This window comes from Tamandua tetradactyla, chromosome 2, assembly GCF_023851605.1.
Source record: "Tamandua tetradactyla isolate mTamTet1 chromosome 2, mTamTet1.pri, whole genome shotgun sequence".
In the NCBI taxonomy this organism is placed as follows: Eukaryota; Metazoa; Chordata; class Mammalia; order Pilosa; family Myrmecophagidae; genus Tamandua; species Tamandua tetradactyla.
In genome coordinates, this window is record NC_135328.1 from 102496508 (window position 1) to 102517534 (window position 21027).

At 38.5% G+C, this 21027-nt stretch overlaps 1 protein-coding gene across 3 annotated transcripts in view; it reads left to right on the top strand.

Annotated features, from left to right (window-relative positions):
* GDA (guanine deaminase) overlaps positions 1-21027 on the top strand; it is a 104984-nt gene that overhangs the window by 56828 nt on the left and 27129 nt on the right. For all 3 annotated transcript variants that reach the window (XM_077148430.1, XM_077148431.1, XM_077148432.1), the window contains exons 2-5: positions 475-563; positions 8717-8888; positions 18618-18705; positions 20104-20209. In XM_077148430.1, the coding sequence (XP_077004545.1) occupies positions 475-563; positions 8717-8888; positions 18618-18705; positions 20104-20209 (455 nt within the window). The remainder of the gene's footprint in view (positions 1-474; positions 564-8716; positions 8889-18617; positions 18706-20103; positions 20210-21027) is intronic.

Here is a 21027-nt window from a genome sequence, read left to right on the forward strand (position 1 = left end):
ACATCAGAACATCCAGATATTTCAAGCTATGGGTCAATTTACACAATTATTATGTGCAATAATATTTAGTGTTAATAAATTGCATCGTGATAATCATGGTAGAACATGTTCCACAGCCTAACAAAAATCTATTAATCTGCTGTAAGATACTATTTCTGTAAATGATTGTTTCCTTTAAATAGATATTAATTAGCCATTTTAAATACCCTATATCTCAAATAAGAATGTTTGAAGCCTTACGTATTTGTGTAATACAACAGAAAAGGAGAAAATTCATGCAGTTTCTTTGAGTAGCAAAAGGTAAACCTCTGTCCTTTTGCTTCTAAGCTCAATCCTGCTTGGTATCAAATATCTGGTATTAAATTAACTCGGCTGCAGTATAGTCTCTTTTTAAAAAGATTAAGAGATTTAATAACAGTAAATGACTGTGGTTCATTAATTTGTGATTCTTTTCTTTTTTTCTTTCTCTTAAAGATAGTGTTTTTAGAAGAAGCAACTCAACAGGAAAGACTGGCCAAGGAATGGTGCTTCAAACCATGTGAAATCAGGGAACTGAGCCACCAGTAAGTCTTGGCCCATTGACTTCTTTCCTTCTGCTGTGTGCCATGTACTCATCTCAAATTATTGAAAATCTGTCTTGAAACCCAGAGAAGCTTTTTTATTTTTTTGAGGGATGAGCTAGGAAGGAGAAGGTAAATAGAGAACAAGAAGCTGAAAGTTGAAAACTCTGAGAACTGAAAGAGCCCACCACTTGTCTATTTCTTTAACAAACATTTATTGAGCCTGCTATATGAAGTGTTAGGATCTGGAGGAGGAAAAGGCCTACAAGGTCCTTGTCCTCATGCAGCTTATAGCCCATGGGGCATAGTCAGTAAACAAGTAAACAGATTTGTGAGCCTGTAGTGACAGTGGTGGTACCTTCTATAAGGGAAGTAAATGGGGTACAGTCCAGATAAATTATTAATGGGGACAGGGGGTTGAATTCAGGAAGCAATTACCTTGACAACTTATTAGGGAAGACCTATCTCCAGAAGTATATTCCAGCTGAGATTTTATGTTCCCATGACTTTTTGTGGTTTTTAACACTTTCATAAGATGTGTTTCCTGTTATTGGCCCATTTTCTTTATAGCCAGGTTGATATGCTTTAAGGAAATGAGTATAAATTTTTACTCAAATATTTTATCTTGTTTCAGGTCAAATATATCTCCAGAGTTAATAAAAGCGATACCCTTGTCATTCTTAAAACACTTTTCTTTTTTAACTTGGGATATGACTTCAGACTGACGTAATAAGATGGACAATGAACTAGGAATTCAAACATCTGGTCTGAATCTTCTTACTACAGCTTTGTAGCTGTTAGATGTCAAGCAAGTCACTTCCTTTCTTTGAGCTTATCTCCTATTAAGCGAAAGGATTATCCTAGGTGATTCCAGAGGCCTCCCCCACTGCTGAAGATCTGCGAATTGGGTTACCTTTACAGTTTTGAGGCAGAGGGTCTGTTCATAGTCGAGAAGAACAAGGTGACTGTCCATAAAATTTTGTTACACTCCCAGTTATACTCCCATCTCCTACTTCTCCCGTCTCCCCACTGTCTCACTATAGTTTTGAAAGCATGAGGGCAATACGCCTGGAAACTAATAAAGTAACTTCTGTTGGTACCACCTGCTTCCTCTTGCTAGTTTTTCCTGTGAATTTATGTTGAGGAAGAACTGACATTTACAGTCACCTGTTTTCACGTCTTTGTTGTAGGAGGATTAGAAGAGCTTGGGAGTGGATGAGAGAAGTGGGTGGAGTAGATGGGCTGTGGAGAGCCGGGTCACGTTCTTTTCATTATTCAAATCCATTTGTCCTTCTTTATGAGGCTGCTTAGCAGTAAAATCCATCAAAATCTGTATTCCAGAGGTCCTCCAAGCACTATACACTGAGAAATGGTAAGGTCAGAAGAACTTTAACTTTGTGGAAGACAGATCATGAAAGAAAAATCATATTTCAAACGCAAAGTAATTCTTACATCAAATACACAAAATATAGGCAGTTGAATTTCTTTATGTCTTATGATTAAAAAACTATAGAAGATGGTGTCTCTGACAGTCTTTTTGGCCCAAGACTCAGTGTATTCATAGGTCTATCTCAGCACAGTTAAAAAAAAACAAAAACAAAAACGAGTATGGATTAAAAAAAATAAAAAAAACGAGTATGAAAACTGGCACGCTATGGGGTAATGCTTGGTAAGCATGGATCAGACTGTGGCCATGGATCATATACAAGTTTATAGGATCATTGCTAGGGGGAGGCAAGTGAGACACTCAACTGGGGCACACAGTGTAAGGAGTCGGGTATGATAACGTAGTAATCAAAAAAATATTTTAATGCAATATTTTTTAAAAAGTCAAACTCAACGTAAAAAATCCACTATTCCAATGAACAAAATATTGAAACTTAAAGACAGAGTTTTACTGGTTGCATTCTTTACACCTTTGTGCTTGGTGCCTTGGAGTTGTTTACGATCAGCCCAGAGCTCCCAGGCCCACGGGGCCATTTTGTCCCCTGCAGCTGGGTTGATGAGGGTTGACAATGGTGTACAAAAAACAGATTGGGCAATGTGGGGCTTTGTATATAGTGAATTTTTTTTCCTATGAGCATTTGTTAACTTTTTCCACTTGATTAAAACATAGGAGAATGCTTTGATATGTGTTTATAGAGGAGCATACCGTTCCTTTTTCCTCAAGCTCCTCTGTGGCTTGGTTGGTACTACAGTTTGTTATAAGAAGTTGATGGCTTTTATCTAGGGGAAGAAGTTTTCTGAGGGAATTATGATAGTCATTAAAGAAAGTGAAAGAGGAAATATGAAAAGCAGAAGGGAGAAAGGTGAGTTTTTTCACCTTTTTTTGCATTAGCCTGGAAACTCCGTTTCTGCTTTGGCTACAGCTTGGCTTTGGAATGGGTACAATTTAAATGACTTCTTGAGTGAAGAACTGGTTTCTCATTCTGGCTGAACTCCTAAGGAATTGCAAGCCTGAAAATGTGCTTGCCATCTTGAAACTTCCTCTTGCCCTCTCTAATCGCATGCACAATTCTCACACACCATATTTCTGAATGTGCTGATTTCAGTAGCAAATCCTAGGCTATAAGCTTTATTATGTGAATGTTTTGATTAATAAGCATTTCACAATGCTTCCTATTTTCTAAAAGGAATGCTAGCTTTTCTGGATGAGTCACTCTAGCTTTTCTGGATGAGTCACTCTTCAGATGCAATAAATTCCTGCTCTTCCATTTCCTCAAAAAACTTTGTACCTTGAATTATCTCCTTTGTTCTTTCATTTTTGCTACTTTATGAACATGCTCAATTTTTTCCTTATATGAAAAAAAAGTGACTTTCACTCTTCCTCCAAATTATCAATTTATTTCAACTCCTAACTTACTACCAAATATTTTTTTTTGGAGGAAGGCGATTTACATTTGCCTAGTGCTTTCTCAAACTTGTCTTTCATGTTCATCACTTCCTCTAAAACATTCTGCAGACTCCTTAAGTAGTTTAATAATGAATGACTAAATCCCTCTGAAATCTGATGTCTCCTCCAGTCATTATATAGAAATGAGAGCTCTCAGGGTCTTTCCTGAAGCATTCATCCTTGAGTGTTTTAGTTTTTGACACTGGTCACTGTCCCAAACCACTTCTTGAGCATCTCTTAAGTCCTCCTTAAGTGGCGATTGCTTCTGAAGGTGTAGTTTTGTTCTTTCTTCCACAGTAACAGCTGACACTGTTAACTTCTTGGGTTGCTACCTAAATAGAGGAATTTCAAGCTAATCTGAATCCCATATTAGCTTCTGTTTTCAATTGCTTCTTGAACACTTGGAGTTCACACTTGGGCTCTGGGCTTAGTGTGGCATCACCTCCTCCTCAACACTGACTTTTATTCTGAATTTTTGGTACCTCACATGCTCAAAAAGTTATTATCTTTGACTCCTCTCCATGTTCCCTAGAGCTAATAGGAGATTGAGTTCTTTCTCTTATATTCATCTGTCTCCTCCCTTTCCCCTTCACTGCAATCTCTCCTCAGGTATGGGAGATCACAGGAGGCTCTCAACACGTGGCCCATCACCACCGAGTTCATCTTCTTTAGCCTGAGCTTCAGTGTGTCACAATTTTGCCAAAAAAAGCAAAAATTAAAGAAAAAAATGTCCTCATGAGCCCTTGGCTACAGAATCAACATATGATAATTCACTAAATTGAGTATTCAAGTCCCTTTACTTTGTTTTTCTTTATGCTGTTGTTCAGAAAAGAAATTTTATAGAGAGAAATATATTGGTCTTAGAATACAATTTGATGACTTTTGACCAACATGTACACACAACATGTACATACTCCAATCAAGATATAAAACATTTCTATAATCCTGGAAAATTCCCTCAAGCCTCATCCCAGTCCCACTCACTAGTCCCTCTCAGGCAGCTACTGATTTGATTTCTATCACATAAATGGAATGATTCAGCATGCATCCTTTTGCATCTGGATTATTTCATTCAACATAATGTTTTTGAGATTCATTCATATTGTTGTGTGTTTATCAGTAATTGTTTTAGTTTGTAAAAGCTACTCAAATGCAATATATCACAAACAGAATGGCTTTTAAAAGGAGATTTTATTAAGTTGCAAGTTTACAGTTCTAAGGCCATGAAAATGTCCAAATTAAGGCATCCAGGAAAAAATACCTTGACTCAAGAAGGTTGATGATGTTCAGCATTTCTCACTCAGCTGGGAAGACACAATTCTGTTGGCTTCCTCTCTAAGCTTCTTCAACAGTGTCACTGGGGGCATTTTCTTTATACATCTCCAAAGGTCTCTGTTTGTGTGGGTTCTGTTGGCTCTGTTGGTTCTAAAGCTTTTTCCAAAATGGTTCCCTCTTTAAGTACTCTGGTAAGGAACCTCACCTTGAGTGGGTAGAGACACATCTCCATGGAAACCATCTAATCAAAAGTTACCACCTGTGATTGGGTGGTTCACATCTCCATGAAAACAATCAGAAGGATTCCACCCAGCAATATTGAATGAGGATTAAAGGACATGGCTTTTCGGGGGTATATAATAGCTTCAAATTGGCACAGTAAATCATGCTTTTTAAAAAATTGTTGGATAGTATTCCAATGTATCAAAATATCAGAGTTTGTTTATCTTTGTTCCTGTGGTGGACACTTGGGTTGTTTCCAGTTTAAAAAGCTGCTATAAGTGTTCTTGTATATGTCTTTTCATAAACATGTTTCCTTTCCTATGGGTAAATATCCAAGAGTGGAAATGCTCACTAAGACTCTGTTTTGACCAAATGTACCTCTATGTTCCTCTGTCTTTCTCTCCAGCTCTCTACTTTCTTTCTCTTTCCTCTCTCTTTCTCTCTCTTCACTTGCCCCCCGCCACACACACACACACACAAACGGCTCAGCAGCTGAGTTTCTTAAACAAGGTACTTACCTAGGAAATAATATTTGGTTGAATGATTCAACTCCATGAAGAAAACGCATTGCCATTCCATCTTATTTTGGCAGAAAAAAAAAAAAAAGAACAACCCCAAGAACTGAGAAGTCCGTGAAAGATCAGTGACTAACACCTGAGAGGAATCCGCATTCCAGTCTCCCCCTCTGTTTGTCCCTGATGTCATAAACCCACTAACCCTGTCTTCTTGCTGTGCTATCATTTGTCACTGTTCTTCACTTCCATAGTTAGTGAATTAACAGTTCAGTCACGTGAGGTGTGGTGACCATAACTGCTGAGCCTACAAACAAACTGCCTGGGTTTGAATCTCAGCTCTAAAGTTGACTACTTAGATGACTTTTTTTTTTAATTTGCAATTTACAAATTACTTACATTTCCTCAACTTCAATTGACTTTTATGTAAATGAGGGTAATAATACTATTTCATATGTTTGTTGTAAGCATCAAATTGTCATTGTCATCATCATCATCATCGATATTTATTGAGTGCTTTCCATTACCTAGACACTCTTCCTGTACGTGTTAACTCAATCCTCTATGATGTTCCCACTATCTCCATTTTATAAAAGAAGAAACTTAGTCATACAAAGATTAAATAATGTGCTGAGTATCACACTGCTGGTTTAGGGTGGGACCTGAATTCAAATCCAGGCATCTGGGTTTGAATGTATATGCATCACCCCTATAATAACTTTCCTCCCAGAAATTATACAAGGTACATAAAATGCTGTGCACAGAATCTAGTACATGTACATTCCCAGTAAGCATTATCTGCTGTCACTATCATCCTTATCATCAGAACCACCTGTTTTAGTTTGTTAAAGCTGCTGGAATGCAGCTTTACAGATGGAACAGCTTTTAAAGAGAGAATTTATTAAGTTGCAAGTTTACAGTTCTAAGACTGGGAAAATGTCCAAATTAAGGCACTAATAAGAGGTTACCTTCACTCAAGAAAGGCTGATGCCGTCCGGAACACCTCTGTAAGCTGGGAAGGCACGTGGCTGGCATCTGCTGGAGTCTTTGGCTTCTGGACACATCTGTCAGCTGGGAAGCCACATGGTGATGTCTGCTAGTTTTTTCTCCCAGTCTAATAGCTTCCTCAGGAGTGCTTTCTTTCTGCATCTTCAAAGGTCTCTCGCTGTGTGGGCTCTGTCTGCTTTTTCCAAAATGGTTCCCTCTTGAAAGACTCCAGTAAGCAACCCCACCTTGAATGGGTGGAGACACATCTCCATGGAAACCACCTGTACTGGTTTGAAGCTATTATGTACCCCAGAAAAGCCATTCAATATTGATTGAATCCTCATTCAATATTGCTTTAATCCTCATTCAGTATTGCTGGGTAGAATCTTTCTAATTATTTCCATGGAGATGTGACTAATTGTGGGTGGTAACTTTTGATTAGATGGTTTCCATGGAGATGTATCTCTACCCATTCAAGGTGGGGTTGCTTAGTGGAGCCCTTTAAGAGGGAACCATTTTGGAAAAAAGCTTTAGAGCCACCAGAACCAACAGAGCCTGTGAAGCCAGAGACCTTTGGAACAGAAGGAAAACACCCCCAGGGAAGCCTTGTGAAATGAGACAAGAAAGCTAGCAGACATTGCCATGGGCCCTTCCAGCTGAGAGAGAAACCCTGAACTTCATCAGCTCTTTCTTTGGAGTTAAGGTATCTTTCCCTTGATGCCTTAATTTGGACATTTTCATGACCTTAGAACTGTAAACTAGCAACTTAGTAAATTCCCTTTTTAAAAACTGTTCCATTTCTGGTATATCACATTCAGACAGCTTGAAGACTAGAACACCACTTAATCAAAAGGTCCCATCCACAATTGGGTAGGTCACATTTCCATGGAAACAACTTAGTCAAAATATCCCACCCAGCAATACTGAATCAGCATTAAAGAACATGGCTCTTCTGGGATGCACAACAGTTTCAGACCAGTACACCACCATTCTTAACTCTTGCTTTTTTTTTTTTTTTTTTTTTTTTTTTTTTAAAGGAAGGAAAGACAGAGAAGGAAGGAAGGATGGAAGGAAGGAAGGGAAACATTTTTAAACATTTTCTTGTTTTATTATATTTTGTTTGTTTGTTTGTTTTTTACATGGGCTGGGGCCGGGAATCGAACCGGGGTCCTCCGGCACAGCAGGCAAGCACTCTTGCCCGCTGAGCCACCGCGGCCCGCCAACTCTTGCTTTTTTCAATAGAGCATTTATATCTACCCATAGCTTTATTTCATTGAGGTGATATACATTTGAAATGATAGTATAAGGAATTTTTTTGTATCGTCAAGTTCAATTTCTACTTTCTTATGTACATAAAAACATAATTTACATTTACTTGGAGTGGTAGTGCATACCATGTTTGTCAAATATCTGTTTGAATGAGACTAGGAATCTTAATAGAAACTAATGAACTGGTTAAGTTCTTCAAGTATCTGTCAGTACAGGGCTGCCCAATTCTGTGGGTAGTACCTCCAAAACTAAAAATGATCTTTGCAGGACTTGCTGTTATAAGAATTAATAAGTCAGGGTAATAGCAGGAGTGATTAGAAGCAGGTAAGGAACAATTGTCACAAGCTTAACTACCTCTTTACTTAAACCATTTGTACCACTCACCCATTCAGACTCTTGTCTTCTAAGATTGCCTGCCATTAACCAGCATGTTTATTCTTCCTGCTTCTGTGTCAGAATTGACTCTCGACCTCACACAGGAATAGAGCAGATTTCTTGCAGTTAGCTAAGATCAAGATGACCATTGGATCTAAAATTGTGGCCCCTGCATTTCTCATCTTCAGTCATTCTTATGACTTGTGGATGCATTCCTCAGCACAACTCTGGAAATTTTGAAGCCTCCTCTTTCATCTTTGCTTTTTACTACACAATCTCCAGGTGTGAGAACACAGTCATTGGGTTTAATTGTAACTTCACTCCTTTCTCCTATAATGACTTCTTTGCTTTCTACTGCCCAATGGTGTGCTTTTTCCTCCTTTCATCATCATTGGTTAACCACACACCAGCCATGCCACCTTTAGGAGCCACATCTCTCCTAGCAGACTTTCATTTTCATTTATTGATGTCTAAGTAATGGGAAAACTTTCAGTCGTCTGATTGTTATCAGCTATAAGCCTGTGTTGTGTGAACAATTAAATCATTAAGAGAACTATCATTTAAAGATCAAAAAAATGACTAAAGATGTTATTAAATTATTTTTCTCTCATCTTCATTTCCAGTGAATTCTTCATGCCTGGGCTGGTTGATACACACATCCATGCACCTCAGTATTCATTTGCTGGAAGTAATGTGGACCTACCACTTTTGGAGTGGCTAACCGAGTACACCTTTCCTACAGAACAAAAATTTCAAAGCATTGACTTTGCAGAAGAAGTATATACCAGAGTTGTTGTAAGTATCATGTGTGTGAGTATTGGCGTATTATGTTTGGTCATCTATATAAATGTCCATTTCTTGGGACAAATTTAAACAGTAAAACACAGGTAGTTAAAGTCCAGTAAGCTTGAAACCACCTCATTTATACAGCTAGTGAGTGGCAAAGAGAACTTGAATCCAAGTTGCCAAATCCCCAGTCTGCTGGGCCCTGTCTCACTCTCTGTTTTCTGCCTCTTGTGTATTACTTAATCAAATATGGGCTAAAAAACATATGTGTTCTATTATTTCTATGGATCCACAGTGTTGCACTGAAGACCACATAGGAATAGCTATATAACTTTTGGAAAGCTCCATAACTCACTTTCTCCATCTGTAAAAATAGAGGAAATGATAGTATCTACTTCATAGGATTATGAAGGTAACTAAGCAAGTTATTATTTGTAAGGTTCTTAGAATGGTATCTTAACACCTAGTAAATATTCTATGTGTTTGTTTTAAGAAAAATACCCATGGAAATTTAAGATAAAAATTTCAAATTGCTGTTAGAAGGGCATCTCATTGTTTTGGTAGCTTGCTGAGGAGGGAAAATAGAATGGTGCCATATGGCAGGGCACATGGAAATGTGATTTGAACTTTTATGCCACCAGAGGGAACTATGGGGCTAGTTCAGTCATTAAACAATTGCTGTAGTGAAGGCTCTGAAAATTTCCTCCTACTCTCTCAAGAAAATCAGTACCCTTATTTCCCTCTAACCCTCCCGCCAACCCCCTCATCAACTAGAAACAGCTCCTGCAGCAGCAAAGTTAAAGCACAAAATGGCTTTTCATCTGACCACTGTCTTCTGTCATTTAGCACACTTAGTTAAGACATCCCTGGGTTTTTGTTGGACCCATTGTTTTTCTTATAAGGAGTTGGCTATGCAGTTGTGACAATATTACAAACCTTACACAATAACCTACCCATACATCCAGTTTCCCTAATATTGCATCATTCATGCCTCGAAGATTAAAAGCAAGTGCTAACATTTATACACTTGCTTCACTTAATTATAAATTCAGTGTAATTGTGGATCTTACATATTTAGCAGGCATCCGCATGACACCAGAAAAACTGAGAACGATGAGTCTGTGTATGAAGTTGCTGGTGCACTGTTAATAATGAACCATGTTAAAAAATAATAATGAATTGTGTTAACCACACCAAATCTTTTCATTCTCAAAATTTATTTATACCATGCATTGTTCTTCAAAGGGTTTGAGGTGGCTTAAAATGGCTTTGTACACACAAAAGAAAATTAGTGATGAAATCACAACAAAGGAAAATAGAGGGAGAGAAAAGATAAAACTGAGGGGCAAGTCTGTGCTGGGGTGGGGGATGTCTGTGCACTTTTCAGTGTTTTTTACAAATTTGGCTTAAAGTTTCTAGCAACAGGGAACTCAGTTAGGAAATTTACACTATGTAAATGATATAAATAAAAAAATGAAATAAAATCTTTGTTAAGGTAAAGCATATCTGTTCCTCCTGCTTGAACTTAAGAAAATTAGTCCCAATATGTCTTAATGTAGGGAGATGCTTTATCATCAAATTGTAGTTCAATAAACTCAGTGAAATTCAGATTATCAGTCTCTTTTGTTTAGAGTTAGAATATCTCAGTCTATAAATCCTTCAGAAAGTACTCCATAGATGTATTTCTTATCTCTGAGTTTTAAGTATTTGGTGTCAATGAATACAAAATGTTTTACTCCTGACAAGTATTTGTGGTGCAAATGTTTTATGTTTCTATTTATGTGCATACCTGCACACTAACCGTTGGATGAGCTGAGGGTATGGTTGACCTCTGTTAAATAAAGCTGAGGTTATTAACTAGAACCTGTCCTTAGATTGAAGGCTTCCTGTGTTATTTGAAGATTCATGAATGGATCTGAGAATTTTCCTTTTGTTTTTATCCCCCAGAAAACAACCCCAGATCTGCTTCAACAAGGAACAATCAAAACTCCTGAGTGTTGCACCATAGATTATGGTTGTGATCATTTAATCTGCAAATAATTTAAAGCATATATTCAACATCTTTGCAGAGTATTAAATAAAAATCCCAATAAATCAGCCCTAAAATATATGCAATGTCCTATCCTATTCAAGGATGTTAATTTTATTTCATTTTTATGTCTTTCTTTAGCAATTCTTCTTCCTTTGGTGTTCATTCATTTATTCAGCAAATATTTACTGAGCACATGCTGGGATCCAGGCCCTTTTCTAGATGCTGGAGATTGAATTTGGCCTCTGTCATGGTGTTAGCTTCATCCTTGATTTGGTGATTCTCATAGAGAGCTCACATTTGTCTGTTACTGAAAGAATTCTGAACATCCGCTATTGGCCGCCCATAGGCATGTTTTATTTGGTGGACAAAATTTCTTAAAAATTGGAAAGATTGGCATAAAAATCCAGATTTCCAAGTTCTCTTGATTTTTGGGACTAACTGACATCACTGGACTTTGTTTCGCATGTTTTATTTGGTGGACAAAATTTCTTAAAAATTGGAAAGATTGGCATAAAAATCCAGATTTCCAAGTTCTCTTGATTTTTGGGACTAACTGACATCACTGGACTTTGTTTCGCTTTGTAACACTTGGCTGCAGTTGAGTAGAAGCTAGAAGCTACTGTCTTAAAATAGGGTATGTTCTTCCCTCTTACCTTGATCACAAACTGTTTGCTCCTGCAGGCATTTGAGTTTCCGATCTCTCTTCTAGTTAAGAAAACCCTCTTATTTCACAAAAGAGGAAACTGAATTTGAGAAAGTGAAGTAACTTTTTCAAGGTCAAATTGCTAATAAGAGGCAAGAACCAAAGAAGAACCCCTATCTGGAGGTTTTTCCTCTGCACTTTGAGAAGCTTCTGCCAAAGATGGAACCTATTTAAGAAGCTTCTGCCAAAAATGGACCAGGTCAACCAGTCCATTTTTCAAATGTTCAGACAGGTCAGGCAGTCCTTTCCACTGTGCTTCCCTGCATGCCTTCCATTCTCTTGTTTCACTCTAGTCAGTTCTCTCTAGTACAGCTGTAATCTGAGCATGCATTCCTTTTGCCTTTCTCTTATCTTTAATCCCCATTCTTAAAATCCAGGCTTTCCTTTTCTTTGCATTGCTCCCTCATTTTTGCTAAAACACATCTTCTAGGAGCTTCCTAAGAAAGGGTTCATGGGAGGTGAAATTTTTGAGTCGTTTAATATTTAATGATATCTCTAGTCTACATTCATACTTGATGATTTGCCAGGGTGTGAAATTCTACATGAAATGTAGCTTTGCTCCAAAACTGTGAAGACTGCTGAGCTCTGTTTCCAGCATTGTTGGTGAGAAATTCAATCCCACTGTGATTCCCTGTCATTTGTCTGTGACCGATTTTCTTTTTCTGGGATCGTTTTAGGATCTTCTCTGTATTTATGGAGCTAATACTTCATAATTATATGCCTTTCTTAGGGGTTCTGTTTTTATGCACTGTACTGAGTATTCTGTGTGGCTTTTCAGTCTGGAGACTATTATTATTTCTAAGATAATTTCCTCCTCTCTATTTTTTAAAAACTCTTAGTCTAAATGTTGAACCTCCTAGATTGAGCCTTATTTTCTCATCTTTTTACCCCCGACTAACTTTTTTTTTTCTGAGAGATCTGTTAGGTAAGGGGAACAGTGAAGGGGACTGCAACTGGAGCTGTGGAGGCTGTGTCGCCCCTCCCAACATGGCTTCTGGAGCGGCCCCTTCTGGACACTTGACTTCCGGAACTGATGAACCGCCCCTTCCGGCCATCTGACTTCTGGAGAACCGCCCCTTCCAGATGTCACCTGACCCCCTTGCATAAAAACTGCCCAAGCTATCACCCAGGCACTGACTCACTTCCCTCCAGCTTTTGGGTGCTGTGAGCTGAGCTCTGGAGTGCAGAAATAGATCCGCCCGCTTTAAATTTCCTGGTCTACCATCCTTCTTTCTCACCCTTTCGCCTCCTAAACCTTTCAAGATCCTCTTCTAAATTTCTTATAATCATTCCCTTGATTTCATTTATAATCTTTTTACTCTCTGAGAACTCTTGCTGAGTTTTTTTTTTTTTCATTCTATTTTCTTTTGTGCATAAAATATCTTCTTTTATTTCTCTGAGAGTGTGAATCATAGATTTTTTTTTAATTGAGCTTTCTTTTCACCTGATAGATTCTGTTTCCTTCAAGATTCTTTCCAGATTTTCCCCCACTCCCATTTCAAATGGAGCTTTCCTCCAATGTCTGTTGAATCTTGGACATACTTTCATTTTTAAGTGTGATGCACTAAAATGCTGATTGGAAAATCTGGGTGGGGGGCAGCACTTGTTGGCTGGTGAACTGCATTATAGGCTGATTAGGCAGTGAAGCGCTCTTTTAATTGTTGGCCTCAAATATCACTGTGAGAACATCTTTCTTCTAGAGCTATTCATTTTCCCCTGGAAAGAATCTTTCAGCCCCCCTGGCAGGAGTGGTGGGAGTTGTGTATGTGGCATTTTGAGGAATACAATTAAGGTCCCTGAGGTCAACCTAAATTTTCAGTTAAACTCCCTGTTTTCAGACCTTTCCTCACTCTGTTCTTTGGGGCTTGTACCATTTAAACACTATCTGAGTTTTGCAAAGAGTGCATCTCTTCAATGCGTGGGTGATTCAGTGGTAGAATGCTTGCCTTCTTTGTGGGGGACCCAGGTTTGATTCCCAGACCATGCACCACCTACCCCCGCCCCCCACCAAAAAAAAAATTATGCATCTCTCCTGCAAGGAACAGGTTAATGGTGGTTGGAGAAGAAATACCCTGGCAGGGCTTAATAATCTGTACACAGACTTTCAGCAATTCTGTTAACAACTGTCTACTTCTCTTTCTCTTTGCAACCTGCCTCCAAGTTCTTATCCCTTGGGTTTTTAAATTTGTTTCATTTCTAAGTTTAAACAAAAACTTTCAAATTTACAGGTAGTCGCAAAAATAATGCAACCCCCATACTGAGAACTATAATATACCCCTTCACCCCCAATACCCAGATGCATCAATTTTAACATTTTGCCACATTTTTTCTGGATAGTTCTTTCTATCTCTCTCTCTCTATTAATCCATTTTGTGAACATCTGAGTGTAGGTTGTATACGTCATCCTCCTTGGATGATACTGCCATGCTCATTTCCTAAGGATAAGGATATTCACTTATGTAGCCATCTTAAGTGCAGTTATCATGTTCAAGAAATTCAACATTGATATAAAGTTTACAGTCTGTATTCCAGTTTTTTCATATGTCCTGGTAATGTCCTCTTGAACCCTTTTTCCTCCCTGGCTGGATCCCAACCAGAATCATGGATTGCATTCAGTTGTCATTGTCTCTTTAGTTGCTCTTTCTTTCTTTTTTTAATTGTTGGAACAATTGTACAACATAAACTTTCCATCTCAACTGCTCCTAAGCATACCATTCAATGGGTGTAATAACATTAACAATATCGTGGTACCCTCACCACCTTCTATTACTAAACTTTCCCATATCCCCAAACAGAAACCTCACACCCATTGTGCGTTAACTCTCCACTCTCCCTGCCCTCTACCTTTGGCAATGTGTACTCTAATTACTGTTTCTATGAGCTTGCATATTCTCTGATTATTTCTTTGTAGTTAACATGGGACTTAAATTTAACATTCTAAATCTCTAACAATCTCATTTTCTTTTATACCAATTTAATTTCAATGGTATTTACAAACTATGTTTCTATTACGGTTTGCCAGATGCTGCCGGAATGCAATATACCAGAAATGGAACCACTTTTAAAATTAAATTATAAGTTTATAATTCTAAGGTCATAAAAATGTTTGAACTAAGGCATCCAGAGAAAGATACCTTGACTCAAGAAAGGCCAATGTCTGTTTCATGGGAAGTCACATTGCTGGCATCTATCGGTTCTTGTTCCTGGTTCTATTACTTTCAACTTCTGATGCCAGTAGTTTCCTCTCTAAGCGTCTGTGGGCCTTCTCTTTGCTCCCCTGGGAAACAATTCTGGGTTTTGGCTTGCTTAGCATCTCATGTGAAAGCACATAGTGATGTCTGCTGGGCTCTGCATGTCCAAATGTCCATGTCTAGGTGTCTGCTCTCTCTGTTGGCACTCCAAGCATCTCCAGATGTCTGCATCTCTGTTGGCTCTGAAGCAACTGTGTTTTCTCCAAAATGCTTCCCCTTTAAAGGACTCCAGCAAACTAATCAAGACAAATTTTGAATGGAGGGCGTCACATCTGTGTCAAATCAAAAGGCCACACCCACGATTGGCTGTGTCAATCTCATGGAAACAGTCTAATTAAAGGTTTCCACCTACAGCATTGAATCAGGATTAAAAGACATGGCTTTTCTGGGGTACACAACACTTTCAAATCAGCACAGTACCCTTCAATCCCCATGGGACCTTTATAATGTCCCAATACCATGTTTATACCTTATGAGACAAAACTCACTGCTTTATTGTGTCATTTTATGCATTTGCCTTTTAGATCCTGTTGGAAGTAAAAAGTGGAGTTCCACCAAAATACGATAGTATTGACATTTAGATTTACCCATGTCATTACCTTCACCAGAGACTATTTTTTCATGCAGCTTTGATCAATTGTCTACTGTCCTTTCCTTTCAACCTGCAGAACTCTCTCTATCATCTCTTGGGGGTCTGGCCTAGTGGTGATGAACTCCCTCAGTTTTTATATGGGAATATCTTAATCTCTCCCTCATTTTTCAAAGACAGCTTTGCCAGATATAGAATTCTTGATTGGCAACGTTTTGCTTCAGCACTTTAAATATGTCATCCCACTGCCTTCTTGCCTCCATGGTTTCCAGTGAGAAATTGGCATGTAATCTTATTGAGGCTCCCTTGTACATGACACATTGCATCCCTCTTATAGCTTCCAGAATTCTCTCTTTGTCTTTGGCATTCTACAGTTTGATTTTTAAAATGCCACATGTCAACTTGGGTTTATCTTGTTTTAAGTTCATTGAACATCTTGGATGTGTATATGCATACATACATTACATTTAGGAAATTTTCAGTCGTTATTTATTTGAATATTCTCCCTACCATTTTTTTCTCTGTCTTCTCCTTCTACAATGCATATATCAGTACAATTGATGGTATCCCATAGGTTCCTTAGGCTCTGTTCATTTTTCTTCCTTCTTTCTTCTTTCTGTTCCTTCAACTGAAAGATGTCAATTGTTTTATCCTCAAGTTCTCTTATTCTTTCTTCTGCCAGCTCCCATCTGCTATTGAATCCCTCTAGGAAATTTTAAATTTCTGTTACTGTGGTCATTAGTTCTACTTGGCTCTTTTTCATTATCTCCATATCTCTATTGATATCCTGTTCATGATCATCTATTGTTTTCCTGATTTCTTTCAGTTCTTTGACCATGTTTTCCCTTAGCTCTTTGAGCATATTTAGGACTACTTTTTTAGAAGTCTTTATCTGATATAGCCCAAGTCTGGTCCTCCTAATTGATAGTTTCTAATACATCAATTTTCTCCTTTGCCTGGGCCATCATTTCCTGTTTCTATGTTTTAGAGTCTTTTGTGGAATTGTGAACATTTTGAGTATCTTAATGTGTTATCACCAGAATTTAGACCCTAAGGCATCTGTCCCTTTAACTTGTAACCAAATAGTGTTGTAACAGAGCTTTCCTTGAATGTCAGGATGAGAGAGAGAGAGAGAGAGAGAAGGGGAAGGGAAGGGAAAGGAAGGAAAGGAAAGGAAAGAAGGAAGGAAGGAAGAAGAGAAGGAAGGAGAAAGAGAAGGAAAGAAGGAAGAAGAGGAGGAGAAGGAAGAGGAAGTAGAAGGAAGAGGAGGAGGAAGGAAAAAAAGAAAACACTTGCCCAGTCTTTGCAGATTGACCTGTACTATTCAGACTATTACAAAATAGCTCTAGGCTAAAGTATAGAAAGAACCCTGATCCTTTCTGCACAGCCTTTTGTCTTGAGCATGTGCCTTTGGCTTTAGGAATCCCCCCATTTACACTGTTCCCAAAGTCCCCTCTTCCCTGGGGAACAGTTTTCTTCATTGCATGTCCTATAGCCAGCAATCCCTTGCCCAAGGAAGCAGGACTTGGCTGTTTTCCCTCCGCATTCTGTAGGAGCTCTGTGAGCTGCCTTATACCCTTGGGACCAGTTCTGGGATAGCAACTCCTTTAAACCACCACCAGGTAGATTGGGCAGATATACATTCTCCCAGAATGTGCACGAGGGTCCTCTGCGTCCTCTGGAACCAGGACCAGAAATCTACACCATGAGAGTGTGCCAATTCCATGCTGAGCAGGTGAGGGTTGGGGGAGAGGCCAGTCAGGGCATCACGAAATCCTATTGCTTTAAGTTTTTTTTAAAATTTCACACCCACCTGTTACTGCAGTCCTTTAACTGTTTTCTTGAGCTTTGAGAAAGATGTTTCTACCAGTTCTGCTGGTTGTTCCAAGCTTCTGTGGGAGCATGGAGCCCTGAAGCATCTCACTCCACCAACTTGATCGAGGTGCCTGCCTCATTCCTTGCTTTTTGTCTTCCAAGAAGATGTTGAGAGGTCTTCTCAGCTCCTGTCTCCTCTCATGTTCTTCTTGCAGGTTAATAACTTTTGAACTCCTTTACTGTTGTTTTATTTCCTAGGTTGAACTGGAATTCTGAGTGAATATTTTTACTATGTAATATATAGAAAAATCTCATTTCCTCACTTCCAGATCCAGTCAAGTTTGGATATACTTACACCACGCTGAGAAATAAGGAATGAGCTGGTATCACATTTTATTAATCTTGAAACACAAAACTGTGTGAAACTAGGAAATCAAAAGTATCAATTTATCCTCCATCTAACACTTATGGAATATAAATACTTTAGCCATTTACCTTAACTATGTTCCATATCAAGAGGGCATGCTTTTTTTTCTTTTAACTTTTTTTTAATTGTATGACATAACATATATACAAAGCAAAGAAAAAAAAAGCAATAGCCTCTATCAAAGCACTCTTCAACAAGTGGTTACAGGACAGATCCCAGAGTTTGTCATGGACCACCATATGATCCTCTCATATTTTTCCTTTTAGCTGCTCCAGAATATGGGAGGCTAGAGGGCTTAAAAACTTTTTTTATCATCACAATCGACTTTTTTCCTTTTTTTTTTTTGTGAACAATAACATATATACAAAAAAGCTATAAATTTCAAAGCACAGCACCACAATTAGTTGTAGAATATATTTAACTTTGACATGGGTTACAATTCCACAATTTTAGATTTTTACTTCTAGCTACTCTAAATACTGGAGACTAAAAGAGATATCAACTTAATGATTTAACATTCATATTCATTTGTTAAGGCCTATCTTCCATGTACAATTCCACCATCACCTTTGATATTTTCATACCTCTCTTTGGGGTTGTTTGGCCTATGGCAATTCTAAATTTTTGATATTGGAAGGGTCTGTCACTAATATGGAGTAGGGAGATGGAACTATCTGATGTTCTGGAGAGGCTGGGCTAGATTTCAGGACTTATCTAGACCAGGGACCCATCTGGAGGTTGTAGGTTTCTGCAAAGTTACTCTAGTGCCCGGAACCCCTGTGGAATCTTATATATTGCAAGAGGGCATACTTTTAAGTAAGAATATTTTTAAATTAAAAATTAGAATTTTGTCTTCCTCTATATGTTTCTTATGACTTTTCTGGGCCTATGTGATTCATGGCTTTTGTGGTTTATTTTTAGAGGAGAACGCTAAAGAATGGAACAACCACTGCCTGTTACTTTGGAACAATTCACACTGACTCATCCCTGCTCCTTGCGGAAATTACAGGTGAGCAGATGAAAGCATGATTTATGGGAACAATAGGCTAAGAGAATTAGACCATACCCATAAATGATTTACACTTGTAGGCAGTCCTGCCTTTTTAAATGTTAGAATTGGAGCATTGCATTTCTTCCCAGTATTTAGGTATCTGTGTCTCACATTGGTCCTTGAATGTTTTTTATTGTTAAAGCAGTTTTATTATTTTTGTTTTTTCATTCTGGAATGATGTATATTGATCTGAGTCGTGTGGATTCATTTTGGGCTTTTTAGGGCAAGTTTAGGGCAATTTTGTTGATTATAGTACAATCATTGCTATAGCTAGAATTGGTCAAAAAACATGCCTTGGCTGTCTGCTCAACTTAGGATGGTATGTTAGACGCTGGGAAGAAAATGAAACACAAAGTAGTCTCTGCCCTTGAGAAGCCAGGTACACACTGGATACTGCACACTTTGATTGCTAACTTCAGAAACACCTGTAGTGTTTTTTTTACTTGATGCCAGATGTTATACAAAGTACTCAACATGGATTATCTTGGCTCAGCTGCAGACCAATTTATGAGGTCTTTATTAATGTTCTCAAAATACAGATGGATAAACTGATGCTCAGAGAGGCTAGGTAACATACGTAAGGTCACACAGCTAGTAAGCAGAGCTGAAAATGGATTCAGACTGACGGCTCCCAACTTTGTACCCATTGTAGATACATAATAGGTTCTCAATAAATACGTGTTGGCTGATTCACTGACACTACTGCTTGCTGACCAATGTGGTTTATGCAGAAGTTCCTATGTATGTCATGGAAAATAAATATTGCTGTTTTCAGAGGAGATAGAGAGAGCCTAGGGCTGGGGCGTCTGGGAAGTCTTAATGGAATAGGAGCTCTTAAACTGGGCTTTGAAGGGAAGACAAAATGGAGAGAGATGAAAATTTATTCTAGATAGGGGAATTAATGCTGACAAAGGCATGGGAGTGGGAAAGTGGTTAGTAGATACCAGAAGCAGGGAGCAGAGTGGATTAATAAAGGAGAGGATTCATTTCATGGTGGATGGGAGATGGGGCTGGTTTGGGCTGTGGAGGGTCTTGTATATGGAGCTCCAAAGACTATAAGTTGGTTTTGAGGCAGGTAGTTATATAAAGAAAGTGGCGTTTTAAGAAAATTAATCTAATGGCCAGATAGTAAAAGGAATTATGGGGACAGAGAAAGCCTGGTGGGTTGGAATGATGGATAGAACTTTTCCGACTCACTAAATTTAATGGGGGGCTTTGTTGATAAATAAGTGGTGTGATGATGGGTAATCTTTTACATTCTTATTTGTGTTTTTCATAGTGATTTTAATTTTAACATGATTTAAAAAGGTTCAGTAAAAAGTACCTTTGGGAAAGAAATATGCTTATGTTTCACAGATAAATTTGGTCAGCGGGCATTTGTGGGCAAAGTATGCATGGATTTGAATGAAACAGTTCCAGAATACAAGGAAACCACTGAAGAATCGATTGAGGAAACAGTGAGGTAAGGTGTCCACTTGTATTGGTTGGTTTTGTGGGCTGGTCCCTCTGCTCACACCAAGAGAGTTAGAGCTGGAGCAAGGAAACCAGATCCAGGTGTGCTCCAGGTGCGGTATGCACAAAGTGATTCAGTATGTTCCCTTAAATGCAGCGGGGCAGTAGTCTACGGTGTATCTGCGTAAACAGCTGGTAGTCCTTCAAAATTTACAAAGAACTTTCCCCTCCTGTGCCACACTTAATCATCTCAGAAATCTCTATAAAATCATCTGTCTTTTATGATAAGGAAACTGAATCTGATATAGGCTAAGTTGTACGCCCATGGTCACACAGCTTTTAAGCAGCAGAGCCAAGAATTAAAACCATGATCTATTCAGGATCTCTTCTACCATCACACAGATCTGATCTGTACCTCATGTTCCAGGTAAAAGAACAGAAGGGATGAAGAGAGACTGACACACGCAGAAGGAGAGGGAACATGTGCTATGGCATGTGTGGTTAAAATTGATAGTGGAGGGTGGGCCATGGTGGCTCAGCAGGTCAAGTACTCACCTGCCATGCTGGATACCCAGGTTTGATTCCCGGTGCCTGTCCATGCAAAAAAAATTATTAGTGGACATGAGGAATCATTTGTGGAATAAATTACTAGATAAGGAGCTAAGAAAAATAAGCCACATTTACAAATCAGTGAAAGATCTTTTACTAAGAAAAGATTATTTTTTATTATAAATGTAATGTGGGTTGCTTTTAGCGGGTGCAAGGGTAGTTCAGTGGTAGATTCTCGCCTGCCGTGCATGAGATCCGGGTTCAATTCCCGGCCTGTGC